Source organism: Erythrolamprus reginae, chromosome 4 (genome assembly GCF_031021105.1).
Source record: "Erythrolamprus reginae isolate rEryReg1 chromosome 4, rEryReg1.hap1, whole genome shotgun sequence".
NCBI lineage: Eukaryota > Metazoa > Chordata > Lepidosauria > Squamata > Dipsadidae > Erythrolamprus > Erythrolamprus reginae.
The window spans coordinates 12,626,373-12,651,536 of NC_091953.1; the positions used below are offsets into that span (position 1 = coordinate 12,626,373).

Genomic DNA, 25,164 nt, shown 5'->3' on the forward strand with positions numbered 1-25,164 from the left:
ATGCATCTTCAAACAGTCCAGGAGTTTATAAAATTAGCTCCTGTAAGATTCTCAATATCCATCTCTAAGGCATATTTTACTGCTACTTAATTAAGCAAAACAAAAGCCTCAAGAGATCCATTAGACATGTAGAATTATTTAAAAATCAACCCATACTTGAAAAGTTACTGCTTATTAAAGTTTGGTTATGAGGCTAAGCAAAACATGGGAAAGAGAGCTTCCGATTTAAAGACTGCACTCTTACTCGTAATCTTATTAGAGGCTTCTCTGGTTGCTTGGGGTTTCCGAGACGTTGTCTTTCTGCATTGTCCAGCATCAATTCAACCTTTAAGAAAGGGACATAATTTGCTAAATGCAAAATTTGCTGCACCAGGTATCAACATATGTATGACATAGGTTAAAGCAAACAATCTTTTAAGAGGTATGCCCATGTTACACCAACATTCTGCAGTCTCCATTGGTTGCCGATCAGTTTCTGGTCACAATTCAAAGTGTTGGTTATGACCTATAAAGCCCTTCATGGCATCGGACCAGAATATCTCCGAGACCGCCTTCTGCCGCATGAATCCCAGCGACCAGTTAGGTCCCACAGAGTTGGCTTTCTCCGGGTCCCGTCGACTAAACAATGTCGTCTGGCGGGACCCAGGGGAAGAGCCTTCTCCAGCTCCCCCCATAGATTAGGATTGCCCCCACCCTCCTTGCCTTTCGTAAGTTCCTTAAAACCCACCTCTGCCGTCAGGCATGGGGGAATTGAGACATCTCCCTCTGGCCTATATAGTTTATACATGTTATGTTTGTGTGTATGTCTTGCTTTTAAATAAGGGTTTTTTAGATATTTTAATTATTAGATTTGTTATTGTATATTGTTTTTACTATTGCTGTGAGCCGCCCCGAGTCTACGGAAAGGGGTGGCATACAAATCTAATAAATAATAATAATAATATTATGGGGAACTGGGAGGGGATGATTGCAATGAGAGGGAAAGTTACTAGCCACAACAAATTCCTTTCCTAGGGTCCAAGGTCATCTTTTGTTCTGCATCAAGGGATGTAAAGAGGAAGTCGGTGGAATCCTTGCACTTGGACTGGTCCTCGTGATAAACATGTGGGTGGGGGGGATGAACCTTAAACTGGGTGGGGAACTGGAAGGAAGTTACTACTGGGATTGGCAAGGGCTTGACCAGCAGGGCTTTGTTAATAAATCGCACCTTGGATGAGAGAATTGGATTGGAATCTGATCTATTTCCCAGATGCTATTCGTGGCGCTGACAATTCTAGTATCACATTTTCATCTAGTGAGAATAATACCTGTATGCATTTTTTTAAAAAATCATTACCTTCTCCATGCAGAAATCTTGTATGACTTGTGTGACTTTTGGATTGTCGGGGAGAAAAATGTCTGGGGAGTCAGCCAACACAAGGTCCTCGAGGTAGAAAGGACGTACAGTCTGGAGAGGAATTTTCTGCATCTTCATTTTTTTGTCTTTGATGTACAGCAAGCCAACATGTCTGGAAGACGTGGAAACAAAATGGTTTGCATCTTTGGCAACATAGTAGAACTTCCGAGTGTTCACAGAATTTAGCAGAAAGCAATGACAATAAAAATGGAACCCTCCGAGATGGAGCAAGTCAATTCAATTCAATTCAATTCAATTTATTAGATTTGTATGCCGTCCCTCTCTGAAGACTCGGGGCGGCTCACAACAACAATAAAAACAGTATAACAATGGAAACAAATCTAATAATAAAATTACATTAAAAAAACCCAACAATTTAAAAACCATACAACACATACATACCAAACATAAAATATAAGAAAGCCTGGGGGAGATGTCTTAATTCCCCCATGCCTGGCAATATAGGTGGGTCTTGAGTAACTTGCGAAAGACAAGGAGGGTGGGGGCCGTTCTAATCTCTGGGGGGAGTTGATTCCAGAGGGCCGGGGCCGCCACAGAGAAGGCTTTTCCCCTGGGGACCACCAAACGACATTGTTTAGTTGACGGGACCCGGAGAAAGCCAACTCTGTGGGACCTTATCGGCCGCTGGGATTCGTGCGGTAGAAGGTGGTTCTGGAGGTATTCTGGTCCAATGCCATGAAGGGCAAAAAAAAAAAAAGTCAAGACCCGCGGCCAAGAATGGATCATCAAAAAGTAAGCAGCAGCATGAAGAAATGAATAGACTGAGTTTGAAATTGAAAGATAAACATTTAAAGATAAACTTTGAAATTGAAAGATAAACAAGATTCTGATTATTATAAAATTTGGGGCAAGTTTTATGACCGGATGGAAAGTTAAAAGATAATTAAATATTAATATTTAGTTACATTTGGGAAACATGAGACATGAAAATCAGAATTAAAATATTGTCAGCCAGATGGCAAAGATAAGAATTGGTGGTAGCACTATATAATGATGACACAAAGTTTAGTTATTGATAATAATTTAAACATATAGAATTTTATTGTATAGTTTATGTGATGTATTGTGAGAAGTTTTTTTTCTATCTTAGTTATATAAACAGTATATAGAACCTCCATTAATTATATGATAAGTTGATACTGGAGAAATGAAAGTTTGAATTAAGATTTGCATAAAAGAGAGTTCAATACTGTTTATATTGATGTAATGTAATCTTTTAGTGTAAGGTGGAAAAAAAGATTGTTATTCAGAGGTTTCTGAATTGATAATGTTGTATAAGTTCTACAGAATGTTTTTTTATGGGAAGAGAGACAAGAGCCTCCATTGAATGATTAACAGAAAAAGATTATAGAGGCAAAAGGAGCTGTGATGTTCCTTCAATATACCAGGGTGATCCGACATAAAAAAACATATAGCCCTTCCCTGGTACAGAGCTGGAGGGATCAGGTCTGGTGGCTCAACTGTTAATTCTCTGCCTTACAAGGCAGAGGCTGCCAGATCGAATCCCAGTAAGGAAGGATGTGGCTAGCTGATGAGGCCAGAACAAGGCCGAAATGGTACCATCCTAGTCTCCCTTAATTTTAAAATTTCAGCTAAAAATATTTGATATATATATATATATGTTTTATTATAAGCATGGTTTTAGTGTTTGTAATTATATATTGTTTTTATTTTGCGTTAGAGAAAAAAAAAAAATTATACCGAGAAAAAAAAAGTAAGCAGCGTGGGGGCTCGCAAGGTTAGGATGCTAGGCTGATGATCAGCAAGTTCTGGTTGACCTGGTTGCCGTCTTGGGACAAAATGAGCTCCCCAAAATCTAAGGTGTGTCTTATACTCCAGTGTGTCTTATACTCTGAAAAATACAGTATCTTTTCCTGATCATGGCTTGACAAAGAAACTAAGGAAGGGGGTAAATTAGTGAAATATATAAGAACATACTTTCTGGCAGTTTCCCCCGGCGACAAAGATGTAACCACCGAACTTCCTGGTTGAGAAACATAGAAAAGTTGTTGCTCGTTTCTGGTTGGAGCTATTTTACATTCATGTTCATGACCCCAAATTACAAGGTCAATGAAGTCATCTAGAAACTGTTCTGGAATATAGTTTGTGGCGCCGTGTTTACTCCTGTGGCAAGGAAAACAAACATGACAGCAAGCAAATTAAAACAGCATTTTGCAAACAAGAAACGAAAATATCAAATTTTTAAATATGCCCATTTTCACACATATCAAAATGTAAGTTAAAGCAAAATAAAATATTAGATTCTGATATCTACAGATGCAATCCCATCTACATTTCAAAACATCTGTAATTACATTTTGCTGCTCTGGTTTCAAAAAATCATTTTGCAACACTGGAACAGTGACAAATTACCCTGCCTTCCATTGAGGATCTATATACTGCATGAGTCAAAAAGAAGGCTATGAAAATATTTACAGACCCCTCACATCCTGGACACAAACTGTTTCAATTCCTATCCTCAAAACGGAGCAATGCACACCAGGATAACTAGACACAAGAACATTTTTTCCCGGAACACCATCACTCTGCTAAACAAATAATTCCGTCAAAACTGTCAAACTAAGTCTGCACTACTATTAATCATCTCATTGTTCCCATCACCTATCTCCTTCCACTAATGACTGTATGAACCTATCTTTTATTTTATGTACGCTGAGAGCAAGACAAATTCCTCGTGTGTCCAATCACACTTGGCCACTAAACATTATATTCTATTATTCTCTTTTATTCTCTCTTCTTATTCTCTTTTCTTCTCCTCTCCTCTTCTATAATATGATATTGAAATGTTGGCTTTCCCCAAGCAGATTAATGCTAGTTGAATTTGTTTTGTATGACACAAAAATTTCAATGACTTCCTTTTAAATCAGGATGAATCAAGTGGAAAACATTTGGGATGGTTGCCTTACTAATCAGCAGCTGTACCTATTTTGATGAATGACAAACAGATTAAACCATCTATCTTCATCTTCTTTCGGCCTCAACATGGTTACTTGCTTATTCACAAACATCCGATATAGTCTTTCGTCGGGAACAGATCCTAGATGATAAAAAATACATGCAATGGGCTTTTAGTGACCCAGCAAGCAGAAAATTACATAGTTGAACAGTGTTCAACTACTATTTAGATAACACACAAGATTATTTTGCAGTTTTCTACTGGCAAAAGTTCGAAGCAAGTTTAATATTTTGCTTGCCACACAGCAGAGCTTTCCAACTAAAGAAAGTGTTTTCTGTTGGAAAATCGTTATTTATTTATTTATTTATTTATTTATTACTTGGATTTGTATGCCGCCCCTCTCCGAAGACTCGGGGCGGCTCACAACATGTAAAAAGACAAATCATAAGTAATCAACAATTTAAAATTTTAAAGATTTAAAAAACCCCACAAACTAACAGACTCACACACAAGCATACCATATATAAATTCAACGTGCCCAGGGGGGGGGATGTTTCAATTCCCCCATGCCTGACGGCAAAGGTGGGTTTTAAGAAGTTTACGGAAGGCAGGAAGAGTAGGGGCAGTTCTAATCTCCGGGGGGAGTTGGTTCCAGAGGGCCGGTGCCGCCACAGAGAAGGCTCTTCCCCTGGGGCCCGCCAACCGACATTGCTTAGTTGACGGGACCCGGAGAAGGCCCACTCTGTGGGACCTAATTGGTCGCTGGGATTCGTGCGGCAGGAGGCGGTCTCGGAGATATTCTGGTCCAGTGCCATGAAGGGCTTTAAAGGTCATAACCAACACTTTGAATTGTGACCGGAAACTGATCGGCAGCCAGTGCAGACTGCGGAGTGATGGTGAAACATGGGCATACCTGCACGATCTGGAGTTTCCGAACACTTTTCAAAGGTAGCCCCATGTAGAGAGCATTACAGTAGTCGAACCTCGAGGTGATGAGGGCATGAGTGACTGTGAGCAGTGAGTCCCGGTCCAGATAGGGCCGCAACTGGTGCACCAGGCGAACCTGGGCAAACGTCCCCCTCGCCACAGCTGCGAGATGTTGTTCTAATGTGAGCTGTGGATCGAGGAGGACGCCCAAGTTGCGGACCCGCTCTGAGGGGGTCAATAATTCCCCCCCCCAGGGTAATGGACGGACAGATGGAGTTGTCCTTGGGAGGCAAAACCCACAGCGACTCCGTCTTATCCGGGTTGAGTTTGAGTCTGTTGACACCCATCCAGGCCCCAACAGCCTCCAGGCACCGGCACATCACTTCCACCGCTTCGTTGTTCCCCAGAGATTCCCCTGACCTCATCAGTTTTTTTGCAACACCTTAAAGACAAATAGGATTGGAAACACTTTGCAGCCTTACATTTTTTTCCACATGGCACTCACTGCACGAGTGGTGATGCAGTGGCTCAGAGGTTTAGATGCTGGGTTTATTGGCTGGAAAGCCGACAGCCAAAGACCTGAATTCAAAATGATGGGCTGAGCTCCCATCCTCACTTCAGCTCCAGCTATCCTAGCAGTTCAAAATCATGTAAGTGCAAGTAGGTAAATAGGTACTATTTCAGTGGGAAGGTAACAGTACTCTTGTGACGTCACGCTGGCCACAAAACCACGAAAATGTTTTGGGACAGTGCTGGCCTTGAAATAGCGATGAGCAACAACTCTTATAGTTGGCAAGGACTAGTGCAGGGGTCTTCAACCTTGGCAACTTTAAGACTTGTGGACTGCAACTCCCAGCATTCTAGGAGTTGGAAGTCCACAAATTTTAAAGCTGCCAAAGTTGGAGACCCCTGGATTAGCAAAGTAAAATCCACAGGGACTCCTTCGCTCATTGCATGAAAATATATATAAAATTTAGAGGCATGCAGAATATCTCCGGGACCGCCTTCTGCCGCACGAATCCCAGCGACCGGTTAGGTCCCACGGAGTTGGCCTTCTCCAGGTCCTGTCGACTAAACAATGTCGTTTGGCGGGACCCAGGAGAAGAGCCTTCTCTGTGGCGGCCCCGACCCTCTGGAACCAGCTCCCCCCGGAGATTAGAACTGCCCCCACCCTCCTTGCTTTTCGCAAACTCCTTAAAACCCATCTCTGCCGTCAGGCATGGGGGAATTGAGACATCTCCCCCAGGCCTATACAGTTTATGCATGGTATTGTTGTGTGTATGTTTGCTTTTAATAATGGGGGTTTTAGTGTTTTTTTAAAATTATTAGATTTGTTGTACATTGTTTTGTTGTTGTTGGGTTTTTTTAAAATAAATTTTATTGGTTTTTTAAAATTTTAACAAAAAATAAACAAATTGTTTTGTTGTTGCTGTGAGCCGCCTCGAGTCTACGGAGAGGAGCGGCATACAAATCTAATAAATAAATAAATAATAAAATAAATAAATATCCTATTGAACCCTTTCACAAACGAAACTTCATCTCAGGGTTTGGAGTGGTAATTTTGAGCTTGAAACGCTTCTAAATGCTTAGATCAGCATGTTTCCAAAAAGCAGAGGTTTTGCACTCAGAAATGGGTTATCCCACAAAATTTTGCAATTGAAATACAGTGTTCCCTCGATTTTCGCGGGGGATGCGTTCTGAGACCGCCCGCGAAAGTCGAATTTCCGCGAAGTAGAGATGCTATTTTTGGCTATGAACAGTATCACAAACCTTCCCTTAACACTTTAAACCCCTAAATTGCAATTTCCCATTCCCTTAGCAACCACTTAGATTATTACTCACTGTGTTTATTTATTAAAGTTTATTTTTAAAAATATTTATTTAAGGCAGACGAAAGTTTGGCAATGACATATGTCATCGGGCGGGAAAAGCTGTGGTATAGGGAAAAAACCGACGAAGTATTTTTTAATTAATATTTTTGAAAAACCGTGGTATAGACTTTTCGCGAAGTTCGAACCCGCGAAAATTGAGGGAACACTGTAGTTGGAAGTATTTTTATACACCGAAACCAATATTTTTGTGCTACTGCTGCTCTTAATTCTAACTGACAAATTACAACATAAAAATTAAATTCGATATCTTTATTATTTTTTTTCCATTTTTGGAGAAGCACTTGTATATATATAATATCCTGTCCCAATCTGCAAAAGTCTTACCTAATCCATAAAGAGCAATTTTTGAATTTCCTTTCTGAAGCAAAATGGGACTGATTTCTATTTTCTCTACGGATGGTGAACGTCCAAAATGATTAATAAGTCCTGCACAAGTTAAAATATCCAAAGCACAAAGACCATCTGCCTATAATTATGGAAAATAATAACAAAGACAGAATTTGTGTCACATTAATTTTGTTAAGTTCCCAACATATTAAGCATTAAAACCAAATTTTCTTTTACTTACTGGTACATGTGTATGCACATAAGTAAAAAAAAACATGTTATGTTTGCTTACATCTCTCAGACAAACATTAAATGACAAATGAATGCTTTCTCCTGTATTAAATAGCCTTTGAAGTCTTTGACTTCTTAAAAGTAGAGAAAACGCAAATACTTTCGTTTCTAATCTGTTTTATTTCCTCCACTTTAAGAATAACCTCGGAATAATTAGACAAAAACCAGAATGTAACTAATTATAGTACTGTATTTTTCCATAAATTAACATTTCACAAATAAAACATACAAAAACAGTACGGTAAAAGGTTAATTTTTAAAACCTGGCTGATTTTTTTTTTAAGACAATGAACCAAATCAATTATACAACAAAAGGTTTTATGTTTTTACTCTTAAGGAAGTTACATTTTATTCTAAAACACAAACCACGTGCTATCAGTACATTAAATGCTATTTTAAGCTTGTATGCCTTCCAAATCATAATCTATGATAAACTTGACAGCAAGTTTAAAAAACAAAACTGCAGCCTACCAAATATTTGGTGCAGGATACCCGATAACTCATGCTTAATTTCAATAGCGGATTTTAGTATGGAACTGGTAAGATTGTAATTTTCATATTCTTAGCTGTCTTTCTAAAGGATTACTAGCATAATGAATAAAGATACTGCTCTTCTTTCATTCTTTTAATATTCTTACCCCTGTGGGATCATCATGGTTGCCATGAATACTAAAAACTGGAATAGAAATGTTGAGATTTTCATCTTGGTAGTTCACCCATGGAAACCTAGACAGGGCAAGAAGTTTAAAGCAAGCAAAAAATATCACCGGATCATTTCCAACATGCAACTAAACTCTACTGGAATGTATTTTTAAAAAAAATATAATTAAGCCCTATAGACTGAATTAGAATGGTGAAGTTCTTGATGTTGTTCTCCGAGTTTGGCCATCTGATTACAGATCTTTCACTATCCAACTAGGTAACATCATCAGTGTGATGGAGTGTGGGTTTTGCTGTTTATACCTATGTAGTAGTTTGTCTGGCCACTATTAGGCAACAAACTCTATATACATCCACACTGGTGAAATTAACTAATGAAAGGTCATTAGCTAATGAAAGATTTGAAATCAAACAAACTCAATGATTACCAAGAACTTCACAGTTCAACCCTGAGCTATATTTATTATTTTCTTTGAATTAAATAGAAGAGTGGAATAGAATTAATTTGATTGTTTGTTTTGAGAAAAGGAATGAGAGTGTTTTTATATACAATGGTACCTCGGTACTCGAACGCTTTGGTTCTCGTACATTTCGGATAACGAATAAAATTTTCGGCAAAAATTTGCTTCGGTATCTGAACAAAAATTCGGATACCGAACAGCCACAGAAAATTTTGTTCACTATCAGAAATGTTACCGCCGGGGGCTGCTGCAATCCCAGCAGCTTCAGGGGGCTGAGGAGCTCTATAAGAGCTCCAAGCTGCAGGAAAGGTGGGGGCGGCTGCAATCCCGGCAGCTTCGGGGGGCTCCTTTCCTCATTGCTTCCTCTTATTACCTGTAAGCAGCTGCAAAAACTTTCTCCTTCCCGGCGGCGGCAACTTCCCTTCAAGTAGCAACAGCGCTGGGAACCTCACGTGATGAAGGGAAGCCGCCGGAGCCATCTCAGCAGTTGCCGCCGCTCCAGCAGCCTCCCTTCATTACGTGACGTTCCCGGCGCTGTTGCTCCTCGAAGGGAAGCCGGAAGGAGAAAGTTTTTGCAGCTGCTTACAGGTACGAAGCATTGAGGAAAGGAGCCCCCCAAAGCTGCCGGGATTGCAGCCGCCCCCATCCTTCCTGCAGCTTGGAGTACCGAATTTATTTATCCCATAGGAAATAAAGAAAATAGATTTAATTGGTTCCCAGCGAGTTAACAGGGGCTGGGAACCAATTAAATCCATTTCCATTATTTCCTACGGGATAAATAAATTCGGTACTTGACCAAATCGGTTCTCGACCACACTTCTGGAACGAATTGTGGTCGATTACCGAGGTACCACTGTACATTGCTTCTTGATTTGAAAAGCTGCTCAGGAAGTTGGAGAGATATTTATATATATATACCATAAAAAGAAAAATGCCTTTCTCCCATTTTAGTACTTTTCATGAATGCATAGATTTTTTATTTGCAGGCCACAATGCTAATGGAACAGAATTTCCGGCGGGCGGCGGAGAGAGATAAAGAGTTCCATTGACCAGTGTTCTCAACCTTTCTAATGCCACAGCCCCTTAATACAGTTCCTCATGTTGTGGGGACAACACCCAACCATAAGTCTAGCACCAATTCTCCCAACAGAGCTTTAAGCTGATTGGCAGGAAGGTCAGAGGGACACCGCCACTGTAAACATCGGATTGGTCGGATTATAAAAATATGTTCCAAGGTGCCAGAATAGAAGCTTTACTTCTATCTGGGAAATTTGCCTTCTTCCATGGTCTTAAGTGACCCCTGTGAAACGGTTGTTTGACCCCCAAAGGGGTACCAACCCCCAAGTTGAGAACTAAGAAGACCATACAGGAAAACATCCAGTGTAATAATAATATAGACCAGAATAAAAATATATTGTCCAGAATTAGCATCACTAAGCAAAAAAAGAACCAACTGGATCAAACTTTCTTTAGTTGTTTACAATTCTGTAAATTAGAAAACAGAATTTGAGGTACAATAGGAATACAGTACTTACTTGCTAAAGCCGAAGTTAACTGACTGATCACTCAGAATTTCAAATTGTACAGGACGGTCACCCATGCAATATTTTCTTAGTAATTGTAAACATGTATATACTGTTTTCCGGGAAGGCTTGTTTTCATGAAAGAGATCTCCACCTAATAAAATTAAGTCCACCTACAAAAAAGATTTTGACGGGAGATGTTACTATTATACACTGCTCAAAAAATAAAGGGAACCCTTAAACAACACAATATAACTCCAAGTAAATCAAACTTCTGTGAAATCAAGCTGTCCACGTAGGAAGCAACACTGATTTGACAATCAATTTCACATGCTGTTGTGCACATTCAACTTTGTACAGAAGGAGTGAAGTAGGAAGGCGGAGAGAATGAGTAAGAAGGTGGGGGAGGGGGAGATGGAGATAGAGGGAGGCGAGTGTAAAGAAATGAAAAAAATGATAAATAACAGCATAAAATAGGTGCAAAATAGAATATTGAATCGTCACTGATTCGATGAAAATGTATAACTATGTTACTGATATATACTGCTCAAAAAAATAAAGAGAACACTTCAAAAACAGAATATAACTACAAGTATTCAATGAGAATATTTCATTTATTCAGCTCTAGGATGTGTTATTTGAGTGTTCCCTTTATTTTTTTGAGCAGTATATATGCAATTTTTCTCTCTCAAAATTATAATTTATGAAAATGGTTTGGGATTGGGTTGTTGCTGTTGTTGTTTTGAGAACAGATGTGCTACTTTAAGAAATTGCAGGCAGGTATTAAGTTTACAGCCTCTCCAAAGTGCCTTTTGGCCTATTAATCTTAAATAGTGCATCTTCCATGACACTAAACCCCAAATGCATCTGAAGTCCTTTTAAGGCTCAAAAATGTGTAGAAAGCAAGAGATGACAGTCCTTTCTAGAATTTGACAGGTTTTATTTTTAATCCTGACTGAAATGCCCGACATATAAAATAAGTTACTATGTTAATTAAACAAGTACAGTATAATAAAGTACCTCTTACGCTGAAAACAGAAAGAACTGAAAATGAAAAAATACACCCAGATGTTTGTTATAAAGCTTCATTTAAAGGTGAATACATATACGGTTACGTATTTTTGCTAATAAGTGAAAAGGAAGGAAGCCTGTTATATATATATATTTCAACCTTAATCTGGCCTCATCAAACAGACATACCCTACTTGGATTTGAACCTTTAGCATGCTGCATGCAAAGCAAGAGATTAACCTCTATGCATGTCTTAAAACCAATTTTATTTATCTCTTGGTTGTTGGCTGTTAACTCAGTTCAAAAGATTCTAAATAGTATTCAAATATGAACTGCGCATGTCCAGGTTAATTTTTCATTACTGCCCCAGGTCTTATTGACAGTATAACTGGCTCAAATTGGTCTTCAATTCACAGTGTTGTGTAATATGCAATTAATGTCCTAACAATGAGAATAATTTCTAGTACGGTTTTGGTGTACGTAACTGGGAAATGTACTATCAAGCAGCAGTGTTAACTTGATTGAAATAATGGATTCTGCTGGCAAAAATTAATCATCGAATAAGGCTCAAGTCACTAACAATTGCCCTGCTGAGCAATGGAAAATATTGGGCTGAACTGTGGTCATAAGTCAAGGACTTTGTCCTACATGTAAACTTTCAGTGGTAGTTTCGTAACATGATTTCAAAGTGGGTTACCTCATTATCCTGAGCAAGTTTCAATATTTCATCAAAGGTTACAAAAGTGTCACTTCCACGACAAGCATCCTTCTCCAAATATCCCAGGTGAATGTCTGTAGCAACTAAAATTTTAAATGTTTCATTTTCTTCATCATCTCTAAAGTTATGAGAGAGAAAGAAGCACAATAGTATGGCTGCATCGTTTACTGTTTCGGCATCTAATGCAATGAAGCATTTTGCAAAGTTATAGATGACATTCTTTAAAACCTATAGTATTCAGTATTCATTTCATTGAATTATAAAATTATAGGGAACAACTGCGCCACTAGAGACTTTTTTTGTTGTATTTCTATGATTAACTCAATCTCTATTTAGACTCTAGAAAAAGTGCAGAGAAGAACAACCAAGATGATTAGGGGACTGGAGGCTAAAACATATGAAGAACGGTTGTAGGAACTGGGTATGTTTAGTTTAATGAAAAAAAGGACCAGGGGAGACATGATAGCAGTGTTCCCATATCTCAGGGGTTGCCACAAAGAAGAGGGAGTCAACCTATTCTCCAGAGCACCTGAGGGTAGAACAAGAAACAATGGATGAAAACTAAACAAGGAGAGAAGCAACTTAGAACTAAGAAGAAATTTCTGGATATTGAGAACAATTAAATGGAACAGCTTGCCTCCAGACATTGTGAATGCTCCAACACAGGAAGTTTTTAAGATGTTGGAAAAACATTTGTCTGAAATAGTGTAGGGTTTCCTGCCTAAGCAGGGAGTTGGATTAGAAGACCTCCAAGGTCCCTTCCAACTCTATCATTACACTATTATTATCTACGACACTTAGAACATTTAATTAGTTGAATTATTTCTTACAACAAATCTGCAATTTAAATTATAAAACTAAACTTTGCCTCCCTTAGATAGTTTTCATTTTCAATACTGATAGGGTGTCAGTAAATTACAGGAAAACCATAATTAGCAAGACAGATGACTAAATTTCTTCCTCATTGATGTGAATATTGTGGAAAATTTACCTGGAAGTGGTAGAACTCATCTCTACAATCAACCTGGCTCCAATTTACAAAAGGTCTCACAAAGCCAAATGACTTTTAAAAAAAACCAGCACAGAGACTTTCAGTCAAGACCTATGAACAATCAAATAAAGAGAAGAATCTTAGGGTAATAAAGTTGAAGCCAAACTATCATCATTTATTGTTTAAAATGTATTTTTCCACTGAAAAAAAACTAAGTCTGATCCAACGTAAAATAAATGAAAAACCAAGAATCTATATACTGTAACCAGAAAAACTCTAAGGCAAGTATGGTTTTTACTTTTTATCATGATCATATCTTTAATTTTTTGCAAAAAGCATTATAGCCACATGGCTCCTGCCTTTCAGGGAAAAATCTAAAGGAGAATTTGGAAAATATCTTATTATTTGTGGGTGAAATGAGGCACAACAAAAGCTTTCTGCAGAAATTAAGAGAGAAATGACAAACTAATGTTTTTCTCCCCCTTTTCTCATTTAATTATGAAAGAATAGAAGGAGTCATTCTCTTACACACAATGGGTTTTTGTTGAAGGAAAGAATGATGTTCTTTTATTTTTTTATAAAAGAGCAATCTAGAACATTCCATTCCATTTGTAGAACTTGCAGACGGGAGACCTAATCCTAATAAGTGGTTTGGGTATTAAACTCAGCCAAAATCTGAGGTCCAGTTTGTTGTGTTGGTTAAGATACTAGATTAAAAGCTGGAAGAACCTGAGTTCTAGCATCATTTTAATCGCAAAGCTATCTGGGGGATTTTGGAGCAGGAACTGTCTTCAGCCCTAGGAAGCAGGCAATAGCAATCTTCTTTCAAAAACTTGCCAAATAAACTTAAAGGACCAGTGCAGGAAGTCTTCAGTGACTCAAAGGCATCACTAAAATAAATGAAAATAAAAAGTGAAAATTTCTTTGGATAGAATGGAAACAGCAAACTCTATCAAGGTCCACCCTTTCTGAAGCTGAATTTTTGAAATGATAAGTGAATGATCCAAGCAATGAATTATTTTAGTTAACTGGCACTCATGACTGGTCTCTACGTAACCACTGAGGGGGGTTTGCACCATTTCTGTAAAAGTGATCATTATAGTTTCCACAGGCACACTCAAAATCCAAAGGAAATCAAAACTTGTGAGACTAAACAACTTCCCAATTAGGCAAACCAATACTGGAAGTTTTTAAGAAGAGATTGGACAACCATTTGTCTGAAATGGATGGTTATAGTTTCCTAGAGCGCAGAAGTCAGACTAAAAGGCCTCCACCCGTTATTCTGTGAAGTAAACCGCGTTTCTATCATTCCTGTAACACAGTGTCACATAATATAACTTTGAGTCCTCGGAGAGGGGCAGCATACAAATCTAATAGATTATTATTATTATTATTGTTGTTGTTGTTGTTGCTACTGCATGAATCCCAGCGACCGATAAAGTCCCACAGAGTTGGCCTTCTCCGGGTCCCGTCGACTAAACAATGTTGTTTGGCGGGCCCCAGGGGAAGAGCCTTCTCTGTGGCGGCTCCGACCCTCGGGAACCAACTCCCCCCGGAGATTAGAATTGCCCCCACACTCCCTGTCTTTTGTAAACTACTCAAGACTCATTTATACCGCCAGGCATGGAGGAGTTGAGATATTCCTTCCCCCAAGGCCATTACAAGGTATGCATGGTATGTTTGTGCGTATGTTTGGTTTTATAAATAATGGTTTTTAGTTGTTTTATTATTGGATTGTCACGTGTTGTTTTTATCATTGTTGTTAGCTGCCCCGAGTCTACGGAGAGGGGCGGCATACAAATCCAATAAATTATTATTATTATTATTATTATTATTATTATTATTATTATTATTTTATAAAGGTATAATATATAATTCCCAAACAGGAACGTAACTGTTCTATAGGATTAAACGAGCCGAAATCGTTGCCCCTGGATTTAAGCTGTTCTGCAGTGGCCAGCCAGCAGTCTCCTTCATAACCTTTTTGAGGGGTGGGTGAAGAAGAGAGAGACTGGCTTCAAACCAGGCCGGTGGGAAACGCAACATTCCCACAACATGCTACAGTCACACGAGTAGTGATGGCTAACCTTTTCTCGACACGTGTCGAAAGCATGCGCATGTGCAAGTGTGCAGTGTTGTCACCGATAAAGCAATGAGTGAGTGACACCCTCCCAGCCACATAGCCCCGACCCCGGTCTCCAGAGGCCAGGGTTGACCATTTTCACCCCCCCCCAGAGGCTCAAGGAAAGCCTCCATAGCCTGGGGAGGGTGAAAAACGGGTCTCCCAGAAGTTCTGGCACACTTCCAGCCTCCAGAGCCCAGTGAAGGCAATTTTCACCCTCCAGGAGGCTTGAGAAAAGCCTCCAGAACCTGGGGATACACAGCAGATACCCCAAAATCAGCTGACCAGTGGAAGGCATACGCACATGCACGGTGCATCTGACCTTTGCGATAGCTCACATGCCCAAAGACAGGGCTGTGTGTGCCACCTGTGGCACTCATACCATAGGTTCGCCATCACGGTGCTATAGGATCTCCTACTTGAGCTGGGGGCTGGACTAGAAGACCTCCAAGGTCCCTTCCAATTCTACTGTGATTGTGGGCTGAGTTAACTCTGCTTGGCTTTCTCATGCTGGGTAACCCCACCAAATGGGCTGCCTGTCACCTGCGCATCCACACATGCCGGCATGAGATTCAGCTTCTGCGCGTGCGTGGGAAGTAAAATCTTGCACGAGGACGCTTGCGCGTGTGAGATTTCACCAATTTTAGGCAATTTCTTTCCTTCCACGCATGTGTAGGCGGGAGCTTCTGCACATGCGCAGAAAGTGAAATCTTGTGTGAGGATGCTCGCGCGGGGGAGATTTCACGCGCGGGAGACCTTCTGTGCATGTGCGGGAGCAAAAAAGGTGAAAATTGGTGAAATCCTGCACGCGTAAGTTTCCTCGTGCAAGATTTTGCTACCTGTGCATGCGCAGAAGCTGAATCTCATGTGGGTGGGCGCAGCAGGAATGCGGAGACGCATGCGCATATCCATTTTTTCAACTGAGACTGTGCGCTGGACCGTCCATGCAGCAGCCCACTACTGAACCCCACCCAAGGGTTGGGGGGTTTCCAACCCAAACCATCCAGACAACCTGATGAAATCATTTCTTCTCCGGAGGAGAGACATTTTCTGGCACTCTGGGTTGGAACTGACGCCTCTATTGCCTCTCCCGCCCCTCACAAGGATGGTACGAATTAAAGCAAGAACGGCAACTCCTGCAGAGACACTGCAGGCAGCCTCCTCTGCGGTCTCCGTGGGATTCCGGCTGTTTTTGAGACACCGGGCTCGTTTCACCTCGTCTACCGGCCAGGCAGAGAGTGAGGACGCCACCCTCACGCCTCATCCCGCCGCGCTCCCCCCCCCCCACACACACAACTGCCCCCCCCCTCCACACATTCAGCTCACCCAACTTTCCCTCCTTCCATACTTCCCGGCCCTCTCCCGCGAGCGCCGGCAGCCACTTCTCGCGAGAACTACGCCACTCCCGCTTTCCTTGTCTCCCCTCCCCATGTGCCTAACACCCTCTTCTCCCCCCCCCAGTCGACTCTCATTGCGCAACCGCAACGATAGTCGCTTCCGGTGAAAGGTGGCCTTCCTTTACCACCCTCCCCCCGCCCGTCCAAGGAACGGGCGGAAATGTCCTAGACTGGAAGGGCACGCGAGGCTTGTCGGGGTGTTGGAGGAGTCGAGGCTTCGGCTGCCTGCAAAGCGGAGGGCGGCTTTGGGTTTTGCTAGCTCGCTCGCTCTTTTGACACGCGTCTTATTCTGGAGCCAGGGAGGTTTCGAAGCGTGCACGCCGAGGAATATATACAGTACATCCTTGTTAGGCATTCATTGATCGGTAGGTGTCTAGTCTCTGCTGCTTGGATGCCCGTAAGACTGCATTAAGCCGTCTTCAAAGGAAGGGCGCCTGGCTATCTAAGTATCTATGAATGTATGTATGTATCTATGTATGTATGTATGTATGTATCCATCCATCCATCCATCTTTCTCTCCTTCCATTCATCCATCTATCCATCCATCCATCCATCCGTCCTTCCACTCATCTATCTACCTACCTACCTATCCATCCATCCTTCCATTCATCTATCTTTCTTTCTTTCTTTCTTTTTATTTTATTTTATTTGTTTGTTTTGTCCAGTATGCATTGGTGGTATACCAAAATATAATAATATTTATATACATGATACCAGTAAAAGAGAAACATTAGGACAGGGGACGGAAGGCACGCTGGTGCACTTATGCACGCCTCTTACTGACCTCTTAGGTATCAGGAGAGTGGATAACCTAAGGGTAAAGTTTTGGGGGTTAGGTGATAATACTACAGAGTCTGGTAGTGAGTTCCATGCATCAACTACTCAGTTACTAAAGTCATATTTCCTGCCCCCAATCTTTCCGCTTTCTGAAAAGTCTTAAAAACTCACCTCTGCCAATAGACTTGGGGCCATTGAGAATATCTAGCCCCGGTTGATGACTGAATGTATGCTGCATGATGGAATGAATGTGATTGATTAGTTTTAAGTACTGGGATTTTTAAGAGTGTATTTTAATTTAGATTTATTATTTATTTTTATTGTGGATTTGTATGCTGCCCCTCTCCGAGGACTTTCCTATATGTTTTGTATTAATCTTTGTTGTGAGTCATGTTTCTTGTTTGATAGTGCCAAGGAAGCAATAAGGTAGCTTTTTTAATGGACCCTTCTGAGAAGCTGTGGAAGGTGCAGCAAATGTCTTATCCTCTTTTCCGCAATCATAATATTCAATTTCTTTCGTTTTCTCTCTCTCTCTCTTTAAAGATGGTGGTGATGTTGCTGCTAGTAGCTTCTGTTACCAAACTCGGTTGGCAAGCCATTGTGGGGCTATGAGTTAGGAAAATAAAAGTGGAACTCTTCTGCTGTTAAGGGACGGGCAAATCAAAGCCTGCAAAATGAATGAAAGCGTAATGTCAGCAGACAACAATAACACAGATGAAGAGGGAAAAGACTTTATTGACAGCTTTAACCAGCTTGAGCTACTGGAAACCCACCGGCATCTCATCCCAAGAGGAACACAGAGCCTTTGGTCCGGAGACTCTGACGAGGAAGACCAGGAAGAAAAAACAGAGGAATGGTACCAGGCTCAAGAGAAAAAGTTGGCAAACAGCCCAGATAAGCTTCTGCTTTGGGCAGCTGAAAAAAACAGGGTAAGCCAAATACTATCCATCCATCCAAACATCCATCCATCCATCTATCTATCTATCTATTATCTGTCTGTCTGTCTGTCTGTCTGTCTATCTATCTATTTATCTATCTATCTATTATCTATCCATCCATCCAAACATCCATCCATCCATTTATCTATCTATCTATCTATCTATCTATCTATCTATCTATCTATCTATCTATCTATTATCTGTCTGTCTGTCTGTCTATCTATCTATTTATCTATCTATCTATTATCTATCCATCCATCCAAACATCCATCCATTTATCTATCTATCTATCTATCTATCTATCTATCTATCTATCTATCTATCTATCTATTATCTGTCTGTCTGTCTGTCTATCTATCTATTTATCTATCTATCTATTATCTATCCATCCATCCAAACATCCATCCATCCATTTATCTATCTATCTATCTATCTATCTATCTATCTATCTATCTATTATCTGTCTGTCTGTCTGTCTATCTATCTATTTATCTATCTATCTATTATCTATCCATCCATCCAAACATCCATCCATCCATTTATCTATCTATCTATCTATCTATCTATCTATCTATCTATCTATCTATCTATCTATCTATCTATCTATTATCTGTCTGTCTGTCTGTCTGTCTATCTATCTATTTATCTATCTATCTATTATCTATCCATCCATCCAAACATCCATCCATCCATTTATCTATCTATCTATCTATCTATCTATCTATCTATCTATCTATCTATCTATCTATCTATCTATTATCTGTCTGTCTGTCTGTCTATCTATCTATTTATCTATCTATCTATTATCTATCCATCCATCCAAACATCCATCCATCCATTTATCTATCTATCTATCTGTCTGTCTGTCTGTCTGTCTGTCTGTCTATCTATCTATCTATCTATCTATCTATCTATCTATCTATCTATCTATCTATCTATCCATCCCGAGTCTTCGGAGAAGGGCGGCATAGAAATCTAATAAATAAACAAATCTATCTATCTATCTATCTATCTATCTATCTATCTATCTATCTATCTATCTATCTATCATCTATCCAGCCAGCCAGCCATCTATCTATCTTGTATCTATCTACACACTGCTCAAAAATAAAGGGAACACTCAAAGAACATATCCTAGATCTGAATGAATGAAATATTCTCATTGAATAATTTGTTCTGTACCTCCTGTTTCCCACCAAAATAAGACCTCCCCTGATAATAAACCCAATTGGGCTTTTGAGGGAATGGCAATAAGGCCAAGGGATTATTTCAGGGTCTTATTTTCAGGGAAACTGTGTATGTGTGTGTATGTATATACATGTGTGCGTGTGTGTATGTATGTGTTTGTGTGCGTATGTTGAACAACTGACAACATCTGACAACAAAATGAAATTGATTGTCAATCAGTGTTGCTTCCCAAGTTGACAGTTTGATTTCACAGACATTTGATTTATTTGGAGTTATATTCTGTTTTTTAAGTGTTCCCTTTATTTTTTTGAGCAGTGTGTGTATGTATGTATGTATGTAAATTATTGTGCTGCATGCAAGGCAGGATGCCATTGTGAGTTTGGTTTTTCCCAATGTAATATTTTGAGTGTCTTTGCAACATTTCCGTGAAATCACATTCACCATCATCAGGCTAAAGTTATTGGCTTCATGCTGCTTTGAATATGGTTTGTTTGCAACTGCCATTTGTTCCTTATAAATAGGGACACAATCTGAAGTTAGTTGGGGGAAAGATCAAAGGCAACATGAGAAAGTATTATTTTACTGAAAGAGTAGTAGATCCTTGGAACAAACTTCCAGCAGACGTGGTTGGTAAATCCACAGTAACCGAATTTAAACATGCCTGGGATAAACATAGATCCATCCTAAGATAAAATACAGGAAATAGTAAAAGGGCAGACTAGATGGACCATGGGGTCTTTTTCTGCCGTCAGTCTTCTATGTTTCTAAATAGTGGTGGGGGTGGTGTTCTGGTTCACCACTATTTATAAACTGAGATCTATCCTAGTCTCCCTTAATTTTCAAATTCAGCCAAAGCATGTGACACACACACACACACACATATATATATACACACATACATACATATACAGTCGTACCTCTAGATACGAGCTGCTCCACATGCGAGTATTCCAAGATACGAGCCACGAGGGGAGAGAAATTTCTTTTCGAGACCCGAGCTCAAATTCGGGATACGAGCCGAGCGTCCACTAGGTGGCGCAAGAATCCTTGCTTTTGGTTATCTCGGAGGGGAAAAACAAAGTCTAAAGCCATTTGTTCCAGATACGAGTTGTTCAACATGAACTTTTGAGGTTAGTGGAATAACACTAAGCTCTGTCTCCCTTCCTACAGCTTAGCACAGTGCAGAGGCTCCTGTCTGAAAACCTTGTGTCTATAAACGTCCAGGACGAAGATCAGTACACTCCTCTTCACCGCGCCGCCTACAATGGACACATGGAAGTGGTTCGTGAGCTGATTGCTCACGGGGCCAACGTCCACGCGTTGACCGTGGATAGTTGGACCCCTCTGCACAGTGCTTGCAAATGGAACAACACCAAAATTGCCTCCTTCTTGCTCCAGCACGGGGCAAACGTCAACGCTCAGACCAACGGGTTGCTTACGCCTCTGCACTTAGCAGCCGGAAACCGAGAGAGCAAGGAGACCCTGGAACTGTTGCTCATGAATCAATACTTAAAGCCAAATCTCAAAAACAACTTGGAAGAGACGGCCTACGATATCGCCCGAAGGACTGATAAATACCACTATATGTTTGAAATTGTCGAACACTGCACAAACTCCGTCGCAGATTCTTAGGAGTTTGTAGACCTAGCCCACGGGGGCCGTGCGCTTTAAAGAAATCTATTTTGTCCTTGCATCCCCAGATCTTCGCATTATGATTGAGCGGGTGCTAAAATGAAACTCTGCTGAGTAACACTGACATTATTTTTATAAGATAAATTATGTATTTTTTCTGGAGTATAAGACGCACCGTTTTACCCCCACAAAAGAGGGTGAAAACTTGGGTGCATCTTATACACTGAATGTAGCCCCACCCAGCCACCCTCACCTTTGGGTCTCTGCCTCCCAGAAATTTACCTCCTTGCAACAAATAGCAGCAGAGCCTGATTAGCACAAGCTACTGTTTATCCGCCTCGTGACACTCAGCTGACTGATTGAAGTTGCCAGTGCTAAAATAAAAGTGAAATTAAAGCTGCGCAGAAGCAAATTGTTGCGGGTAGAGGCAAAGACATAAATTTATTTTCTTGTGTTAGTCTGTGCTGAAATTGGCTGTTTGTTGTTTGCTGCAAGGAGGTAAGTCAATAACTAAATGCCTTTAGAATACAAATTATTACTTATTTTTTTAAAGGATGCTCTATTATTGTTCTAGATCAGTGATTTTCAACCTTTTTTTGAGCCACGGCACATTTTTTACATTTACAAAACCATGGAGCACATTTGGGGGGGGGGGGGGGGGCGGCTAAAAAAAGATTGGACAAAAAAATCTCTTCCTCCCTTTTGCTCTATTTCTCCCTCTTTCTCTCCCTTCCTCTTTTTCTCTCTCTCCATCCCTCTTTCTCTTCCTTCTTTCCTCTTTTTTGCTCTTTCTCTCTCCCTCCCTACCTCCCTCTATGTCTTTATCTCTCCCACCTTCCCTCCCTCTCTTTCTCTCTCTCTTGCTTGCTTTCTCTCTCTCTCTTGCCCTCTCTCTTGCTTTCTTTCTCGTTCTCTTTCTCTCTCTTGCTTTCTTGCTTTCTCTTGCTTGCTTTCTTGTTTTCTTTCTCTCTTGCTTGCTTTCTCTTTCTCTCTCTCTTGTTTTCTTTCTCTGAGCTTCGCAGCACAGCTGACCATGTCTCGCGGCACACTGCACAGTGGTTGAAAAACACTGTTCTAGATAACTTAGCAAAATGAAGAAGCTTTTTAAAATAAATTCTTGATCTGAAGAGGCCCAGTGCTCTTCTATCTTTTTTTATATAACAGAGAATACTTCCAGAAAGCCACATCAATTTTAAAGATCTGTAAAAGGATAATCTGAAATGTAACATTGTCCTGCTTTAGTATTAAGATAAGGCAGCTGAGTTAAACCCTGACTTAGTCAAAATCCTGACTTAGTCATGTTTGGAATACATCTATTTAAATAATTGGGAGGAGTTAGTGTGATTTCATTTAAGAAAACTTTCTGGGATTAATATACTGCTCAAAAAAAAATAAAGGGAACACTCAAGTAACACATCCTAGATCTGAATGAATGAAATATTCTCATTTAATACTTTGTTCTGTACAAAGTTGAATGTGCACAACAGCAGGTGAAATTGATTGTCAATCAGTCTTGCTTCCTAAGTGGACAGTTTGATTTCACAGAAGTTTGATTTCCTTGGAGTTATATTGTGTTGCTTAAGTGCTCCCTTTATTTCTTTTGAGCAGTGTATATTGTCATCATGTACATTAATTATTTGCTATTTCTATGGGTCAGGCACACATGCACAGAAATACACAGCAGACAGTGTATATCATTTGTGATGTTTGGCAAATTGCTGGGAGGCAGAGGCCTTTTTTCCCTTGTTTTCATCCCCCAAAACTGTGCGTCTTATTCTCTGGTGCGTCTTCTACTCCGAAAAATACGGTACGTATATATGGAGGTCATGATTGTCCCAAAGATGCCTTTTGCCCTCAAATGACAACTGGACTTTCTTGGTCTTTCCACCACTTCCCCCTTTTGAAAATGTTTCACTTCTCATCCAGCTAACTTCTTCAGCTCTGAACTTCTTGAATCAGAAGGGAAACATTTTCGAAAGAAAAATCAAACCAAGGAAGTCCGGTTGCCTTTTGGAATAAAGCGCCGCTTGGGATAAGACAAGCTATGCTACCCTTGTGGAATGTGTTCACTTTAACTTGAAGAAGTGTTGTTATTTTGCTGCTTTGCCTATCCATTGTAAATGGAAATCATTGACACAGCCCTCAAGTAACATGTAAATATTCAGTTTGGAGGAGCAACGCTGTTCAAATCATTTGCACCTCCTTTTCAAGGTGTGTGAAGTTTTAATGAGACTTACCTGGTGATTTTCAACAGAGAAGAGCATAGAATTTAAACTTCTGCCAGAACCTGGGGTATTAGCACACATATCAAAGATAGCAGCTGCCAAAAAAATAGAGCTACCTGATGGTATGGGATTAAGATTTCCAAAATCTACTTCAGTATCTGTATAAGATATACTGTATACCTGTATCTAATTCCTTAGTTGCCAAACATTTCATTTTATGTTCTCAGGTTGTGGTTTTGAGAGTGACAGTATGGTTGCCTTTGCGTAGAAGTGTTTTGTTTACATTGTTATGGCTCAGGTTTCTGAGTCAAGTTACTTGGGTTTTTAGTTATTTTAGAACTATGTTATCAGAATTGCCAATTAATATGTCCAGTGATCAAGTTGATTGGCAGTTCAGGGAGTTGTAATTGCAGCATATTCAGAAATCAGCAGTTTGGTGAAAGCTGTTATAGGTCTTTGATAAATCCCATTTAGTTGTTCAGTTTTTTAAATGGTTTGTGTTCCTTCAGTTATCACTGCAATTCACAAACTCTTAGTAGTAATATTTCAAAGTTATTTTTCAGCAGAAGAAAACGCCTACATAAGACGGGTCCAAAGATTGCTTGGAAGTACCTTATTGTACATCTGCTTGCCTTCTTAAATTATGTTTTGAATTTTGGGGAAACTTTGGATTGTCATTCAGAAATGATTTCTGAAATTTATTCGCAGGTGCATGAAAAATCATCATGCATTTGGTTCACTAGCTCTGAAGATATTTAGGGCTGGTTCACATAATTCTTTGATACATTTGAGGCTGGGGAAAAAATATTCTTTGCAATTTCATGAGATTTGATGTGCATGTTCGTGGTTACGTGAAGCAGCATTTGTGTTCGTGAAATGAAGAGTGGAAAATGTGCTGAGTGTGGGAATTGCAGTTGAACTTTCTGCTAAAACGATGAGTTTGTAAGAATACAAGTGTCTTTTTGCTGCAGTTCAAGTTTCTCCTATGCACGCCGCCTGCTACTTTGAATGCCTTGTGTGAACCAGCCCTGACCTAAAAATAAATAAAATCCCTGTAAATGTGGGATTTGTGTGGTTTGCTGTAGCATGATGTACTTGCGCTGTAAAATTAGTTGTTTTGATTCATTAAAGTTATTTCTGAATAAGTGATTTGATGGATGCAAAAACAAACTGTTCATGCCCATCGATATTGCAGTATGAAGTTCCAGTTCTGTTACAATCATGAAAGTTTTATTGGCTTTAGAGCAGGGGTGAAATTCCAAATTTTTCCCTCCGGCTCTTTGGGCGTGGCTTTGTGGGTGTGGCAGGGGAAGGATACTGCAAGATCGTGCAGAACGCAGCCGCGAGAGCCATCGTGGGGCTTCCAAGATTCGCCCACATTTCTTCAACACTCCGTGGCTTGCATTAGCTGATCAGTTTCCGGTCACAATTCAAAGTGTTGGTTATGACCTTTAAAGCCCTACATGGCAGTGGACCAGAGTACCTTTGGAACCGCCTGCTACCGCACGAATCCCAGCGACCGATAAGGTCCCACAGAGTTGGCCTTCTCCGGGTCCTGTCAACTAAACAATGTCGTTTGGCGGGCCCCAGGGGAAGAGCCTTCTCTGTGGCGGCCCCGGCCCTCTGGAACCAACTCCCCCCGGAGATTAGAACTGCCCCCACCCTACTTGTCTTTCGTAAACTACTCAAGACTCACTTATACCGCCAACCATGGGGGAGTTGAGACACCTTTCCCCAGGCTTTCTTATAC

The 25,164-nt window shown here is 40.3% G+C and overlaps 3 protein-coding genes across 3 annotated transcripts in view; 2 read left to right on the forward strand and 1 right to left on the reverse strand.

The window, feature by feature from the left end:
• The window catches only part of LOC139167093 (angiomotin-like protein 1), a 55,727-nt gene extending 55,603 nt beyond the window's left edge, over nucleotides 1–124 (forward strand). Inside the window, exon 7 of the mRNA XM_070751521.1 lies at nucleotides 96–124. Within this exon, the coding sequence (XP_070607622.1) occupies nucleotides 96–124 (29 nt within the window). The remainder of the gene's footprint in view (nucleotides 1–95) is intronic.
• A 69-nt stretch (nucleotides 125–193) lies between these two features.
• On the reverse strand, nucleotides 194–16,716 carry LOC139167094 (double-strand break repair protein MRE11-like). Its single transcript, XM_070751522.1, has 10 exons — nucleotides 16,584–16,716; nucleotides 13,136–13,246; nucleotides 12,124–12,262; nucleotides 10,428–10,588; nucleotides 8,410–8,497; nucleotides 7,478–7,619; nucleotides 4,361–4,475; nucleotides 3,356–3,541; nucleotides 1,337–1,508; nucleotides 194–325 (listed from the first exon to the last, which is right to left on the reverse strand). The coding sequence occupies exons 2-10, from the start codon at nucleotides 13,153–13,155 to the stop codon at nucleotides 194–196; spliced, it is 1,155 nt and encodes a 384-aa protein (XP_070607623.1). The 5' UTR covers nucleotides 13,156–13,246; nucleotides 16,584–16,716.
• A 105-nt stretch (nucleotides 16,717–16,821) lies between these two features.
• On the forward strand, nucleotides 16,822–21,272 carry LOC139166288 (ankyrin repeat domain-containing protein 49-like). The gene is made up of 3 exons (XM_070749642.1): nucleotides 16,822–17,019; nucleotides 17,975–18,360; nucleotides 20,728–21,272. The coding sequence occupies exons 2-3, from the start codon at nucleotides 18,106–18,108 to the stop codon at nucleotides 21,187–21,189; spliced, it is 717 nt and encodes a 238-aa protein (XP_070605743.1). The 5' UTR covers nucleotides 16,822–17,019; nucleotides 17,975–18,105; the 3' UTR covers nucleotides 21,190–21,272.
• Nucleotides 21,273–25,164: the final 3,892 nt, after the last annotated feature.

Bases quoted from the DNA above. Each gene is read 5' to 3' on its own strand.
- LOC139166288 (XM_070749642.1), top strand. From the start codon at position 18,106: ATGAATGAAAGCGTAATGTCAGCAGACAACAATAACACAGATGAAGAG. The intron at 18,361-20,727 runs GTAAGCCAAATA...CCCTTCCTACAG, and splicing joins GGGCAGCTGAAAAAAACAGG to CTTAGCACAGTGCAGAGGCT.
- LOC139167094 (XM_070751522.1), bottom strand. From the start codon at position 13,155: ATGAGTTCTACCACTTCCAG. The intron at 8,498-10,427 runs GTAAGTACTGTA...TGCCCTGTCTAG, and splicing joins GTTAACTTCGGCTTTAGCAA to GTTTCCATGGGTGAACTACC. The intron at 326-1,336 runs GTAATGATTTTT...CCTTTCTTAAAG, and splicing joins AAGATTTCTGCATGGAGAAG to GTTGAATTGATGCTGGACAA.